We start from the raw sequence: 13,274 nt of genomic DNA, 5'->3' as shown, positions 1-13,274 counted from the left end.
CATAATTCCTCTTAGATTCTGCATGGGAAACGTCCTGTTAAGTCAGACCAAAGCGGGGCCTCCCATTGGTCCAGCAGCCCACTTCCCAGAAGTCCATGGGATGCCTGCAAACAGTCCCCAGGCAACAGCATTTCCCCCACAGATCAGATATTGATGATCCCCATAAAGGGCCTAGAATGTTTTTCATTTTAACTGTAAGCAGCTTTACAGGCTTTCTGCGGCTGAGAGCAAGAAGATACCAGCAGCCTTGTTGGACCAGGCCCGAGGCACACCTAGTCCAGCATCCTGAACTCAGCTGCCAGCCAGATGACTCTTCGGGGCAGCCAGCAAGCAAGATCTGCAGCAGCGCACCCTCCTCCTTGTGACTCTCAGCAACTGGCATTGAGAGGCATGCACACGTATTCTTGGCTTGTTCTCATGGTTTGCTTTTTGATCTTCCTCAGTTTTATTCTTTATCTCAAGTTCTCCCTGGACATTTTGATCGGGGGGGGGAATAGCATACCCACAGTACTAAATTACTCTTGGGACCCAGTATCACCACTCTCAACAATTTCTTGGAGGAGTCTGCCCCTTTTGGGATTTCTGGCTTGCTGGACTCAATGTCCTCTTTGATGAACACAAAGGCACCTCCTCCAGTACGCCCTTCCTATAGAGCAGAGATAACAGTGTCAAGAAGGATGCAGACAAACTGGAACAGGTTCAGAGGAGGGCAACAAGGATAATCAGGAGACTGGAAACCAAGCCCTATGAGGAGAGACTGAAAGAACTGGGCATGTTGAGCCTGGAGAAGAGAAGCCTGACGGGAGATATGATAGCACTCTTCAAGTACATGAAAGGTTGCCACACAGAGGAGAGCCAGGATCTCTTCTCAACCGTCCCAGAGAGCAGGACACGGAATAATGGGCTCAAGTTGCAGGAAGCCAGATTTCGACTGGACATCAGGAAAAACCTCCTAACTGTTAGAGCCATACGACAATGGAACCAATGACCTAGAGAGGTAGAGGGCTCTCCGACACTGGAGGCATTCAAGAGGCAGCTGGACAGCCATCTGTCAGGAATGCTTTGATTTGGATTCCTGCATTGAGCAGGGGGTTGGACTTGATGGCCTTATAGGCCCCTTCCAACTCTACTATTCTATGATTCTATGTCCCGCTGGCTCTCTCCGTTCCACCAGGCTTTGTAATGACCATTATATCAGTTCAACAATGCTTTCATCTCTCAGCAGGTCCATCTCTCAGCAACTCCAGGGTTGCTGCCCCTCTGGTTGGTTCCACGATCAACTTTTCTAGGGCACAGTTATTTAGGGTATTGGACCCACCCAAATTTTAGCCAAACCATGCCCCCTGCAAACTTCTAGAAATAGTCATTAAGGATCTACCATCATTTGGCTTAGGGCAACAACAGGGCCGGCCCCAACATTAGGTACAGTGAGGCATGTGCCTCAGGCAGCAGATGCTGGGGAGCAGCAGTGAGGGGGTGGAGGACGGAGTTGTGCATGCCATGAGGCCTGTCCGACACCCCCTAAGTGGAGGGCTTGGTCTCCCCTGCAGGGTCAAAGTAAGAGGCAACTCCCAGTTTGGTCAGCTTCGGTATGTGGGAGTGGAGGTGGCCTGCCATCTTGTCCCTTGCCCCAGGCAGCAAAACGTCCTGGGCTCCACAGTACCTTCCTGAGAAAGGAGACACATTCTTTGTACTGAGGAAGCCCCAGACCAAAGGAACAAGCAAGATAAGTGCCCCAGTGATTTTTGGCGAGCAGCAAGATGCTGGTCCGGGTTTGGCAGAGAGACTGGGGTAAGCTGTAACCTCTGCAAAACTGCCCTGCAACCGAGGGTCTCCTTAACATTAGGGGAAGAAAAGGACTTGTCTGGGCATTGGATGGGGATGCTCTGGAGGGGGCCAGTGCTGATGGCGCAGGAAGGGGGGAGGCAGACTGGCGCCTTGTAGCCACAGCAGAGTTCGAGCAGGGAGGATCTGGGGTAGTGCGTGCCCCCTCCCCAGCTGACAGCAGCTGCCCTGGGCTCCCCAGGAGAAGCCATGACCCCAGCGCACCGCCAAGAGCAACTGGAGCAGCAGCCCAGGCCCGCAGGGAGACAGAGACAGAGCCACTGAAATAGAAATGGTATTTTATTATTCTTCGTCTCTCGTGGGTTTTGGGACACAACACAAAAATGCAACAGTCCTTTATCACAGCACCACAGCAAGGTTGCCTATTTCAGATGAATGCATAACAGTGGGTTTGGCTTTCCGAGTTACAACACTTTTACGGCTGGACAATTTTCTACCAGGTGTGTTAAATGGTTGTTACCAACTGCACACAACAGACACGAGGGAGAAGCACATGGCAACAGAGAACTTGTGGTGGACACACAGCAAACACTTGTGGAGGGGGCAGCGCAGGACAGGGCAGTTGCTCATTCATTTGAAAGTGTGGAGTCTGTGCAGGATCCCACCTGCAGAGGGAGGCAGGTGGCACCCAATGAGACCACTCCCTCTACCCTGCCCTGCCAAGGTGTTCCCAGTGGCCCCAGTCCATCAAGGTCAGAGTGAAGAAGTGGGCTGGGCTGGGCTGGGCTGGGCTGGGCTGGGCTGGGCGAGAGGTTCCTGTGCTGAGGATGGTGGACTGAGGCAGGGCAAATCCCCACTGTCCCAGACAAAGGCGAGGTGAGGGATTCCCTCCTTACACTGGCATGGAGCTCTGACACTGAGCAAACCTTGCATTTAAACAAGCTGAATTTGTTGAATTTGCACAGTGGCTGTGTAAAACATTGTGGGGAAACAGCCAGACAGAGATGGGGTGGAGGGTGAGCTCTGCAAAAATAAATGCTCCTGACTCAGGAGCACTTGCACAGCACATCCCCAGCCAAGCTCGCGTGAATGAGGATGTCACCTTCCAAGGCTGTGCAGAAGAAACCTGGGGACTCTGGAGCCACCAGCAGACCTTCCCGCAGAACGGCATGGCCGGAAGCCAGAGACTTGCAGAGGCACCACCCCCAGGCCACCAGCGCAGGGCTGTTGTTGCTGCCATCTTCCCTCTCTCAGCCACGTGCGGAGCCAGAGAACCATCGCTTCCCCCCCCGCTTGACACAGAACCAGCTCCCTCTCCCAACCCCTCTTCATCAGCAGAAATTGGCATCTTCACTCAGGTTGGCATCACAGTGGCACAGGTGGTGGTGGGGATGGCAGGGGAGAAACTTCCCCTGACTGGAATTGTGGGATGGTGGTCAGAGGTGGGAGAGGGCAAAATAGCCCTTGCCTTGTGGTGAGGGGAAGAGGAACAGGGTAGCCAGAAAGGGAGTCAGGTTCTGTTATGGCTGAACACTGAATGTATGCAGATAGAATATATATATTCTGGGCCAGGTTTCTGCACCCTCTTCTCTCCCCCAGCCCCACTCCATGCTCTCACCAGCATCTGGGGTCATGGAAAGGTACTTTATGGTACAAAGAGGACCCCTACACACATACAAATGAAGAGAAGTTTCCCTTTAAGGAGGAAGTTAGGGAAGGGAGTTAGGGAAGTTAGGGATGGAGCTTCACGTCACAACAGCACGAGGGAGGTCAAAGAAAAACGTAACTCACACAACAACAATGAAGTGAAAGAAACAGTCACCACAGAGTAACATTACACAGTTGGACAGTACTGGGAGAAGTGGGGGGACGGGAGGTTTGAGAGAGAGAATGGATGTTCCAGGACTCAGCCCAACATGGCCCCAGAGCTGCCAGCATTTCCCTGCCAGGGCCCAGGCATGGTCTCAGCCTCAGTGTCTATTCACATTGTTTGCATCTGGGGTCTGCTTGTCCATCATCTGGTCTCTAGATCTGCAGGAGAAGAGGAGGGAAGGGTGTGGCAGGCTTGAACCCTCAGCTGGGCTGGAGGGCAGCAGGGGCCCACACTAGGCACAGAGGTTGTCTCTGACTTGCTTGGCACAAGCTCAGGAAATGGCATCTGCTCACTTCGCCTAAAGATGTCCATTAGCAAAGGAAGCACCAGTGTGTTGCTCCCACACACCTCTGCTTGCAACAGCTTGGAAGGCCATTTCATGGCCAAATGGCAGGGATTTGACATTCACAGCTCTCAGCCACTCAAACAACTACAAAAAATACCAGGTTCAAGGAAAACACCATCTGCATGTCAGGATGTCACTGCCTCCCAAAGGGACAACATTCAACAGAGAAATCCAGCTTCACAAAGGCACAAATCCTCAGCCACTCCTGGGGATCAGATCAGGTCTTCATAAGGAGCATCCTGGAAGAGAGGCTTTCCCCCCTTGCTTCAAGGCTTCCTCATCAACTCCCCCTCCCCGGAAGTTTCTGGGAAAGAGTCGTGGAGGGGAGTGGAGGAGGGTGCAAGAGGGCTCATGCAGCCCCACTCAGGAAGAAATTGTGCCTTCTGTTCAGAGCTGTACTCCCTGTTCTGCCGGTTCCAGTGGCCCCCACCTCTCTCTTCTGAAAATGGGGGCACATGACACGTCAAACCCACCCCCTTTTTACTGTAAAACCTGGTGGGAGCGGCTCGAATGCCTTCTTTAAAAATTCAGCTTCAAAGAGATTTCACAACTGATTGGCAGATCAGCCTGTCCCTCCTCCAGGTGTGGCCAATGGAAAGCTTTGCTGGAGCCAACTCGTGCTCACAGCCAGAGTCAAATGCTGCACTCAGAATAAATTTTTGCATCCTCCCCGCACACGTTGGAATCTTTGTTGGGCCATGAGCACACAAGTCGCCTACAGCAAAGCATTTCCATTGGCCACACTTGGAGGGGCAATGGGCTGATCTGCCAATTAGTTGCCAAAGCTCTTTGAAGCAATTAAAAAAAAAACACTCGAGCTGCTCCCACCAGGTTTTACTGTAAAGAGGGCTGGGATTTGACTAGCGTCCTGTGCCCCCATTTTCAGAGAAGAGAGGTGAAAATGCCGTGGAACTGGCAGAGCAGGGAGTAGAAGGGTAGGTGTGACCCCTTTTGTGCAGGAAAAACTGTGCTTACTGTTGGTGATCTTCCAGCATATCTGGCTTGGGAAGGGTTCGACCACTGATTCTATCATGACTGGTTTAGAAAAGAGTCCCTCCCTCAGAAGCTTCCGCTCTCATGCAACCAAAACTGAGAGCCTCAATTTTAGAACACTCTCAAATCACTATAACCCCATTCCACAGAGCAGAAATTGGGTGCAAATGCCCTTGATGGGCCGCCCATCTGTATTTCCAGTCCACCTCATGGCTAAGCCCTGCCACGTATGGGAGAGACACCACGGGCTCTCTCTGGAAAGCTCACCTCATGATTCCTGTTCAGTTCTCCGCTTTTTGCGCTCCTGTTGCTGCAAGAAAAAAATCCATTGAGAAACATTCCCTAGTGCCGCCATGGCCCACGCATGCTTCTCCTCCACAGCACAATGTGCCTCTCCTCCTCCTTCTGAACAGCGCTCAGGAAAGTGGCCACACTTTGGGTGTCGCCACCCATACCTCCCACCACCAGCCACAAGGGGCAAGAGTTCCCCTCTGGAGCTGATGAAGAGACTTGATAGGCACAGAATGCCAAGCAGAGAGAAGTTGTTGCCAGTTCAGTCAAGAGCTCCGAGAAAGCTGGTGTGACCAGCTCCCATGATGAATGGTGCAGCTCACACAGAGCATCCTGGCCGCTGCCTCATGCACCTGCAGCTTCTCTGGCTCCAGGAAACCATGGGACAATGCAAAGATCCAAACATGCAAAGTGCAGAGGCAGGGAAGCCAAAGCACAGCTCAAGTGCCTCCTGCAAAAGCACCCTTTGTCAGGGGCCAGGAGGCTTCCCCCTGGAGGAGAGGCCCTCAAGATGCTTCCGGTATGAAAAGCCCTTACCGTGTGAGGCAATCAGATTCTCCCCCTGGGCCTCCTCGTCTCCAGGAGCCCTGCAAAGAGAGTGCAGGAGAGTGGCCAGCTTGCCTCACTTAGGATTATGGGGGCAGGCAGGTGCCCAGGACTGGCTGGTGCTTCTGGCCACAGGTTTGTAAAGGTTGCCATATTTCCCAGTTTGGGAATCTGTCCTCACATTTACAGTGTAAAGGCATCTAAAGGTACACCTGCCTGAAATTGAAGGTCATCTGCTGCCAAGGAATTTCTTCAGGCTCATCGGAACACCAAAAGCTGCCTTTATACTGAGTCAGACCATTGGTCCATCTGGCTCAGGACAGCCTGCACTGACTGGCAGCTGCTGTCCAAGGTTTCTGGGAGAGAGTCTGTCCCAGCAGTGCCTGGAGATGCCGTTGGGGATTGAGCCTGAGATTTTCTGCATGCAAGGCAGAGGCACTGCCACCGAGCTATGACCTCTTTCCCAAATCTCTTAACTAAATGAAGTTACAAGGATGCTACTAGTTAGAAACATGCCTAACTTTGCTTCCTGGGCCCAAACTAGCTGTGATATGCTGGCACGTCGTTGCCTCTTTCCCTGCCCACATAGGCCAAGACTGAGAGCAGAAGAGCGGCTGGTGTATCTGCCGTTTTGAGCAGGCAGCTGGGACTTCTCTCAGTTGCAGCCTCCCAGGCTGCTTTCCTTTCAGACCAACCTCCATCACCCTAAGCCAGAGCAACCCAGCTGGGAAGCACCACAGACACATTGGCCCTTGCTCACTGGAATGTCACAGGCTTTCCTTTTTGATGTGACAAGTTTCATTTATGGTGGAGAGGTTCTGGGAGCAATGAATGCACGGGGACAGGGGAGGGAATGTGGGGAGAGGTGCCACCTAGGCAAGGACTCAGTGCCCTCCACCCCGCCACGTACCTTGGCTTTTGGTTGAAACTGCACCTACATCTCCTGCCTGGGGGGAGAAAAAAAACATGAATTTGGAACAGAAACCTCAACAAAGGGTTGCCTCTGTAAACCGGGCATCCCTGGGCATAGCTCCGACCAAAACTCCCCTCACAGGCTGGCTATGCTGCTGCACCCCACCCCACGGGTGTGTCTCTGGAGAATTGTTAGGTCTCTGGGATCTTCCACTTGGTGGTGTGCATGTGTATGTGCGTGCGTGCATGTGTGTGAGAGAGATTTTCCCATGATGTACTTGTGGGAAAAAAGAAGACTTACAGTACTCACTAGCTGTGCATCATGATAGCTGCCTTCAGGGCACCTCAGGAGGATGAACGGAGGGAAGCACTTGTCTCCCATCCTTATTTCCGGGGGGAGGGGAGAGAAGAGGAAGAGATCCTCCACTCTTGGGGGGGCTCTGAACTGCCTCCTGGGTGGGCAAGTTTCATTTATGGTGAAGGACAACTGGGAGTAAGACGTGGGGTCGTGGGGGGGGCATGAGGAGAGAGTTGCCACCCAAGCAGTGCTTCAGCCCCCTCCAACCACCTCATACTTCGTCTTCTAGCCGGTGCCTTGGACTGGTGGTGTTTTTTCCAAGGAAAGAGGGCAACTTTTCATGCTCATAACACCCTTTGCTCCTCAAGAGCAAATTTAGGCAGCTCTGGGGTTCAGGATTGTTTGAGCCAAGACATTTTGCTGCCTGAGGTGGAAGAGGAACTGGCACACACACACACACACACACACACAGTACCCAAACTGGCCGAAATCTTTTGGGCACCAGAAGCAAAAAATCCCACAAGTGCCTCTCCACAAAGGAAAGCGCTGCCAGCATGCTGCCCTTTTGTGGCAGCTCCAGAGCACTGCTTGAGGAGTCTGCCTCCCTCCAGCCACTGGGAGGTCTGCAGAGACCCAGACCTTGGACAGACTTGCTGTTGACATACTCAGAATAAGGAGGATTCCAACGGTGAAGAAGACCACAGCAAAGACCAGGCCACCGATCCGAAGGGTTTGGTAGTCTGGGGAAGAGAAAGACAAGAGAGATTGTGCACTTCCAGACAGGCAGCAATGTTCCGAAAGGCACACAGGAGAGGTGCTTGAAGCTCACCATAGTTAAAGGGGTCTTTTTGCTTCTCTTGATCAGTCACTGGAAACAGCAAAGAGAGAAAATTCCATGAATATGGATCTGTGAACAGTGAAATCCATGAGAACCCCCTCTTCCCTGTGTGTGTGAGGAGGGGCACTGATGCTTTGGGGAGGGAGAGCAGCTCTGAGGAATGTTTCTGGACAGAGTGGGAAGGGGGCTGGCTGGGCAGCAGCTGTTGCTGCTGGGGCTCAGGAAGTGGCAAATGTAGGGGGAGGGAAGGAATCAAGGGAGGGTTACATTGGCCCAAAGGGGGGTTCTTTTTTGTTGGGGAAGAGCAACTCCTGCTTGGGCTCTTTTGTTTGTATTCCAGAAGTAAGATGGAGTGAGGGTCCTCCAGCTGGCTAGGCTGGCCTACCTTTACCTGTGCTCTTCTCTGCCTAACTTCCTTCCCTTGTAAACTGATAAGCTCAGGGAAGCTGGCCTGCCCCTCCTTCCTTTGTCTTCTTCCACTGTCCGAGGAGAGAGGAGACATCTTTGTCTTTGCTCTCTCCTGAGCCATGAGGGCAAGACCCACATCTGGGCATTGAGTCTCCAGCTTCGTTAGTTAGAACTAGGTATGCCTTTCCTATCTACTATGTATTTCTATAAAGTAGCTTTTCTTATTTTACTAAGTCTTAAGTCCCAGTGATCCAAATGCAGGGTAAAAGCCTACTACTTAGGTAAATACACACACTGTCACACACGCAGCTCAGAGCACTGAGGATCTCTGCATACATATTTCCATAACACTTTTGGGAAGGGTATATTTTGCAGGTGTTTTAGCATTGGAAGCCTTCTTATGTACCCCAGAAAATGAATTCAACAGCACAGATATTTTAGTCACCCTTGGAGGTCATGCTTAACCACAACCCTTTCATCCCATAGAGAAAAATGATAATGGTTTTGCAAGCAGAATGATCTTAAGTACACGCATAAAGGCTCAAGAAGCCAAGCCCTGACCTGAGTGCCTCGCTTTGTCCTTCTGAACAGTCTTCTTTTCGGCCACCAGAAACTGGGATGGATTCTCCTCCTCTAGGGACAGCAGCACCCTCAGACAGAGGAGGACTGGGGGGGCAGCTGCTTTCATGAGGCCAGGTTCCCCCCTCACCCCCGCTACCCCAGAATGCAAAGTGGCCAAGACTGGTACATACCATCCACCAGCATCACTGGAACCAGGAGAGACCAGAGAAAGATTAGCCCCGTTTCCATGGCTGCTGAGGGGAAAGAAAAGAGCCGGGGGGGGGGGTCAGGCCAAGGCAGGACCAAAGGGAGAACATGTGTGGCAACAGGAGAGGTGGCAGCAAGTTGTCCTCCACTTGCAGCTCTAGGGACCAATCCTATTGCAACTCATGGGGCCGGTTTTCTATTGCATGAGGTTCACGTTCACACACACACACACACACACACATTTCCATAGCAGTTGCTTCCCATCCTTCCCAGAGGAGCTGCCCACTTGCTGCTCAGGAGCAGAGGATGTCACCCTCATGTGGGCTCCAAGAGGTCAGCAATGCCAGAGGTCCTGAAGGTCAGTTGCTCAAAACCCTTAAAAATATACAGAGCAGCAGGACAACAGAAAAAGTGAGTTTTTAAGGCTGTTTAAAATGGACAAGCAAAGCAGCTTGCCTAATCACAGTTAGGCTGGAGATCCATCATGCGGGGAGACACTGCAAAAAGGCCCTGTTCTGTGTGCCTGACAATCTACTTTCATTCAAGTGAGCATCTCAACAGGGCCTCCAAAGCAGAAGTATAGGCTGGATGGTACTGGTGGAAGCAGTCCCTAAAATCTCACCCCTTATATGCCCAGTCAATCACTGCACTCTGGAGGTGAGGGCCTCCTGCAGATACCATCTTATCAGGAGGTCCGTTCTGCACATCATAGGAAGTGGACCTTTAGTGCTGTGGCACCTGCCCTTTGGAATTCCCTCCCCTTAAATATTAGACAGGCGCCATCTCTGTTATTTTTTCAGTGCCTACTGAAGACCTTCCTCTTTCAACAAGCTTTTAAGTAAAGATCTTACCCCAGCCTGTGTTGGAATTGCGTTTTAAGATATTTTTAAAGCTTTTTAAAAAGATGTTTTGTTTTAATATGTTTTTAAAGTCATTTGTTTTAAATATGTTTTAGAGTGCTTTTGGTTCGCTGCCCTGGCTCCTTCTGGGAGGAATATTTAATTATAAATGTAATAAATAAATAAATATAATAATCTGGACCTAATTTTGTTTAGGGCTTTAAATGTCATGCTTTTAATTGGGTTGGAAACACACTGATAGCCAGTGTAAGTGGTGCAACAGGCATAATATAGTCTGACCACCCGGCCCCAACCTGCATTATTTACCAGTTGAAGTTTCCCAAATGTCTTCAAAGGCAGCTCCATGTAAAGTGTATTGCAGTAGCCTAAAGGTCCAGCAAGGGTCAGCTGCTGTGCCAGTGTGATGGGAAAGTTGCTGCTGATGTCCTGAATCTATTTTGATCTGGAACCTGGCCCCGACTCCTGCCTCCAACAAGGCTTGACCCTATAAGGCAAATGCTGACCCTAGGAGGCTGCCCTGCATATGGGATTATATTATAACATCAAGACACCATGCTGGAAGTGTGAGCCACATTCACATTAACTGAGCATGGCCAAATTCCCACAGGTGTGTTCCAGTAAATGGAAGCTATAGTGTAGTCATTATTTATTTACCCCTATGAGACAACTTCTGATGCTTTGTGGACCATGCGGCCGAGTTATTTTCTTATATTTCATTTCTGTCTAGCTACAAAGGACACAATTTTATACCATCCCACTATATTCCCCTTCACATCATGCCTACACACAAGCTGGCAGAGACATAATTATTACGATCTGCTAACTTGCAAATAGCTGTGATATATTTCACCCAGTCAGTTAATGGGAAGAGCTTAATTGCAGCGTGTGCCCCAACAGGAGGCCTCCCTCCTCTCCTCTCTGCTTGCAACAAAAATTAAGCTCTTGGCAGGGCATCTGCGGAGAATGGCTCCCCCAGAGTGAGACGCCACAGTCAGGCAGACTGTGGCCAGAAGCAGTTTTCCTCAGTTATATCTCCATTGCCATTAGTTTAGGCAGGCAGGAATCCACCTGACAGACACACACCCCATTTGGCAAGGATGCCCACAGCTCAGGAGCTTTTCGTCCTGCATTTTATCAAGCTGCCCACCTACCCCCAGCACTCCCTCTTCAATCGGCTGGGAGAGCACAGGCTCAAACCTCCAGCGAGGGCGCAGAAGATGCCAAGGAGAGGCTGCCAAGTGGGCGCATGCGCACAGGGAGGGAATCTCATGGAAGCCTTGGACCGCTTTGAAAACATTTCTTCATGTTGCCAAACCTATTCACAGGCAGATATGCGCCTCCCTCCCTCCCTCCCTCCCGCAGATTCTGCCTGCCTTGCCAAGAAGAGTTTTCAAAGGAGACCCCTCCCTCCTCCCCCGCTGGCTCGCTTTCGTTTTGCTCAGATAAACAAGATTTCTCCTCGCTCTCGCTCTCCCCCCCCCCGCCTCCCATAATGGCTTCCTGTGGTCAGATTACTTCCCCGGATCATTCCACACTTAGAAAAGTCGCCTTGTCAAGAGAAAGGCGCCGTGTTTGGGCCAACACAAGTCCAGATTTAGATCTACAAGGGAAAGGCGAGGCGCGGGAGGGGGGGTCGTGGCGGATGAATTCAGGCACACGGCGAGCGGCTGCTCCGGCGCCCATCACGGGGGGCTGGGGAGAAATGTGCAAAATGAAGGGCTGTCGGATTGGGTTCCATCTGAGGGGGGGGGGGGAGACCAGGCAAAGCGAAACAGCCTCCCAGCCTATGTGGGGAGATAACTGGTAGCTAGGCAACCCACTGAAAGGAGAGCCGTGCTAGCAGGTGGTTGGCACGGCAACAGCAAGGCCAATCGCGAGCCTGCAATAGAAGGGGTTGCAAGCCCGACGGACGGACGGGCGAGCGAGCGGGCATGTGCGGCGCCCATAGCGGCGCCAACAAGTAGCGGGGGGGAGGGTGCAGCTGGGGCGCCTGGCGAAGGAAGGGTGACGATTCCACGGAGCTCCCGGGGACTCCTGCTGGGCACTCGCCCAGGCGCCCCCAGCCGTGCCACGCAGCAGGTGGGCGCGAGCGATCCCCCAAAGACGGACGCCGGAGCCGAGCTCTGCCCACGAAGCCACCCTCTTTGCCCGTCTCTTTCACGCCAGAAGTCTTGGAGCTCAGCTAATGCTGTTTCCCAGTCTGGAGGGAGGCACTCTGCAAACGCTCAGAGGCACGCGCCTCCTTATTTTCAATCGCCCTCATTTGTTGCAGACTTGAGCCCCAGAATCCCAACCTGGTCCCCAGGCTGAGCCCGGCTGTTGCTGTTAGGTGAGGGGGAAGGAGGAAGGACGTGCCGCGGGAAGAGGTGTGCTGCTTGGGCCCGGAGCGAAGGGAGGGGGTGTCCGTGAGTGGGAAGGCCCCGGTGGTGGCAGGCAGGAACGGGAGGGGGCTTGCATGGACTTGGAGGGATGTGGACGCGGAAGAGGGGACAAGCCCAGCTCCCCCGGAACACAGACACGGGGGGATTCGGGCGAATCCTTCGGCCCTCGAAAGCCATCTCCTCCCCAGTCACGTCTCCCGCGCTGTCGGCTGCGCCTCGTAGCAGAGCGGCGGAGCTGGGCTGGGAGACCCGCCAATGCAGCCTCCAGAAGACGCGAGCCAAGCCGCCGTCGGCCGGTCTCGCCTGGGCGGGGCGGAAAGCCCGCGCGACGTGGCTGCCTTCCCATCGGGCCCCCGCTTACCGGGCAGGCGGCGGGATGGGACGGGTCTGGAGGCCGTCCGACGGCGAAGGTGCGCTGCGTAAAGGCGGCGCGAGGGCCGGGCTGGCCGGGCGGGCTGTCTCCTTTCCTCCGGGCGCTGCTCCGCTCAAGCCTGAATCCTCTCGTGGCTGGCTGGCGCTGGGCGTGCCACGGGCTCGGGCATGGCTGGGCTGGGGCTTGAGGGAGCCAGAGAGGCGGCGCCGGCAGACCGAGGAAGGAGGAGCGGAGGGAGGGGCGCGGGTCTCTCCGCCGCCTGCGCTGATGTCAGAGCGTGCTTCTGGCGGCGGCAGCGGCCCCGGGATGGCCAGTCTGGTTTCAAGGTGCCACGGCCGCACCTCCTGCCTGTCGAGCGGGCGCAGCAAAGCTCCAACAGCCCGTCGCCCCGACGCCCGCGGCCTGAGGATGCTCCGGAGGGAGGCAGAGCTCTCTGCCCAGGTTTAGAGACGCGCCCAGCCTCGGACAAGGCTTCTTGCTTATCCTCGTCGCCTCCACCCAACACCTCTAGGCTTCAGGAAAGAGCGGCTGGGTTCTCAGTGGTCCCGGGGCTTTCTTGAGGCCCCGGAGCCATCTTGCCGTGCGCTGCTCCCTCCTCCCTC

General features: G+C 53.4%; 1 protein-coding gene across 1 annotated transcript in view; it reads right to left on the bottom strand.

Annotated features, from left to right (window-relative positions):
• The window catches only part of FXYD6 (FXYD domain containing ion transport regulator 6), a 28,350-nt gene extending 15,076 nt beyond the window's left edge, over positions 1 to 13,274 (bottom strand). Inside the window, exons 1-9 of the mRNA XM_061592495.1 lie at positions 12,661 to 13,274; positions 9,043 to 9,105; positions 7,874 to 7,912; positions 7,710 to 7,784; positions 6,745 to 6,781; positions 5,826 to 5,875; positions 5,298 to 5,307; positions 3,771 to 3,816; positions 503 to 646 (exon numbers count right to left, since the gene is read on the bottom strand). Of these exons, the coding sequence (XP_061448479.1) occupies positions 503 to 646; positions 3,771 to 3,816; positions 5,298 to 5,307; positions 5,826 to 5,875; positions 6,745 to 6,781; positions 7,710 to 7,784; positions 7,874 to 7,912; positions 9,043 to 9,100 (459 nt within the window). The 5' untranslated portion in view covers positions 9,101 to 9,105; positions 12,661 to 13,274. The remainder of the gene's footprint in view (positions 1 to 502; positions 647 to 3,770; positions 3,817 to 5,297; positions 5,308 to 5,825; positions 5,876 to 6,744; positions 6,782 to 7,709; positions 7,785 to 7,873; positions 7,913 to 9,042; positions 9,106 to 12,660) is intronic.

Source organism: Rhineura floridana, chromosome 12, assembly GCF_030035675.1.
Source record: "Rhineura floridana isolate rRhiFlo1 chromosome 12, rRhiFlo1.hap2, whole genome shotgun sequence".
Taxonomy (NCBI): Eukaryota; Metazoa; Chordata; class Lepidosauria; order Squamata; family Rhineuridae; genus Rhineura; species Rhineura floridana.
This window is presented reverse-complemented; position numbering and strand designations above follow the sequence as displayed.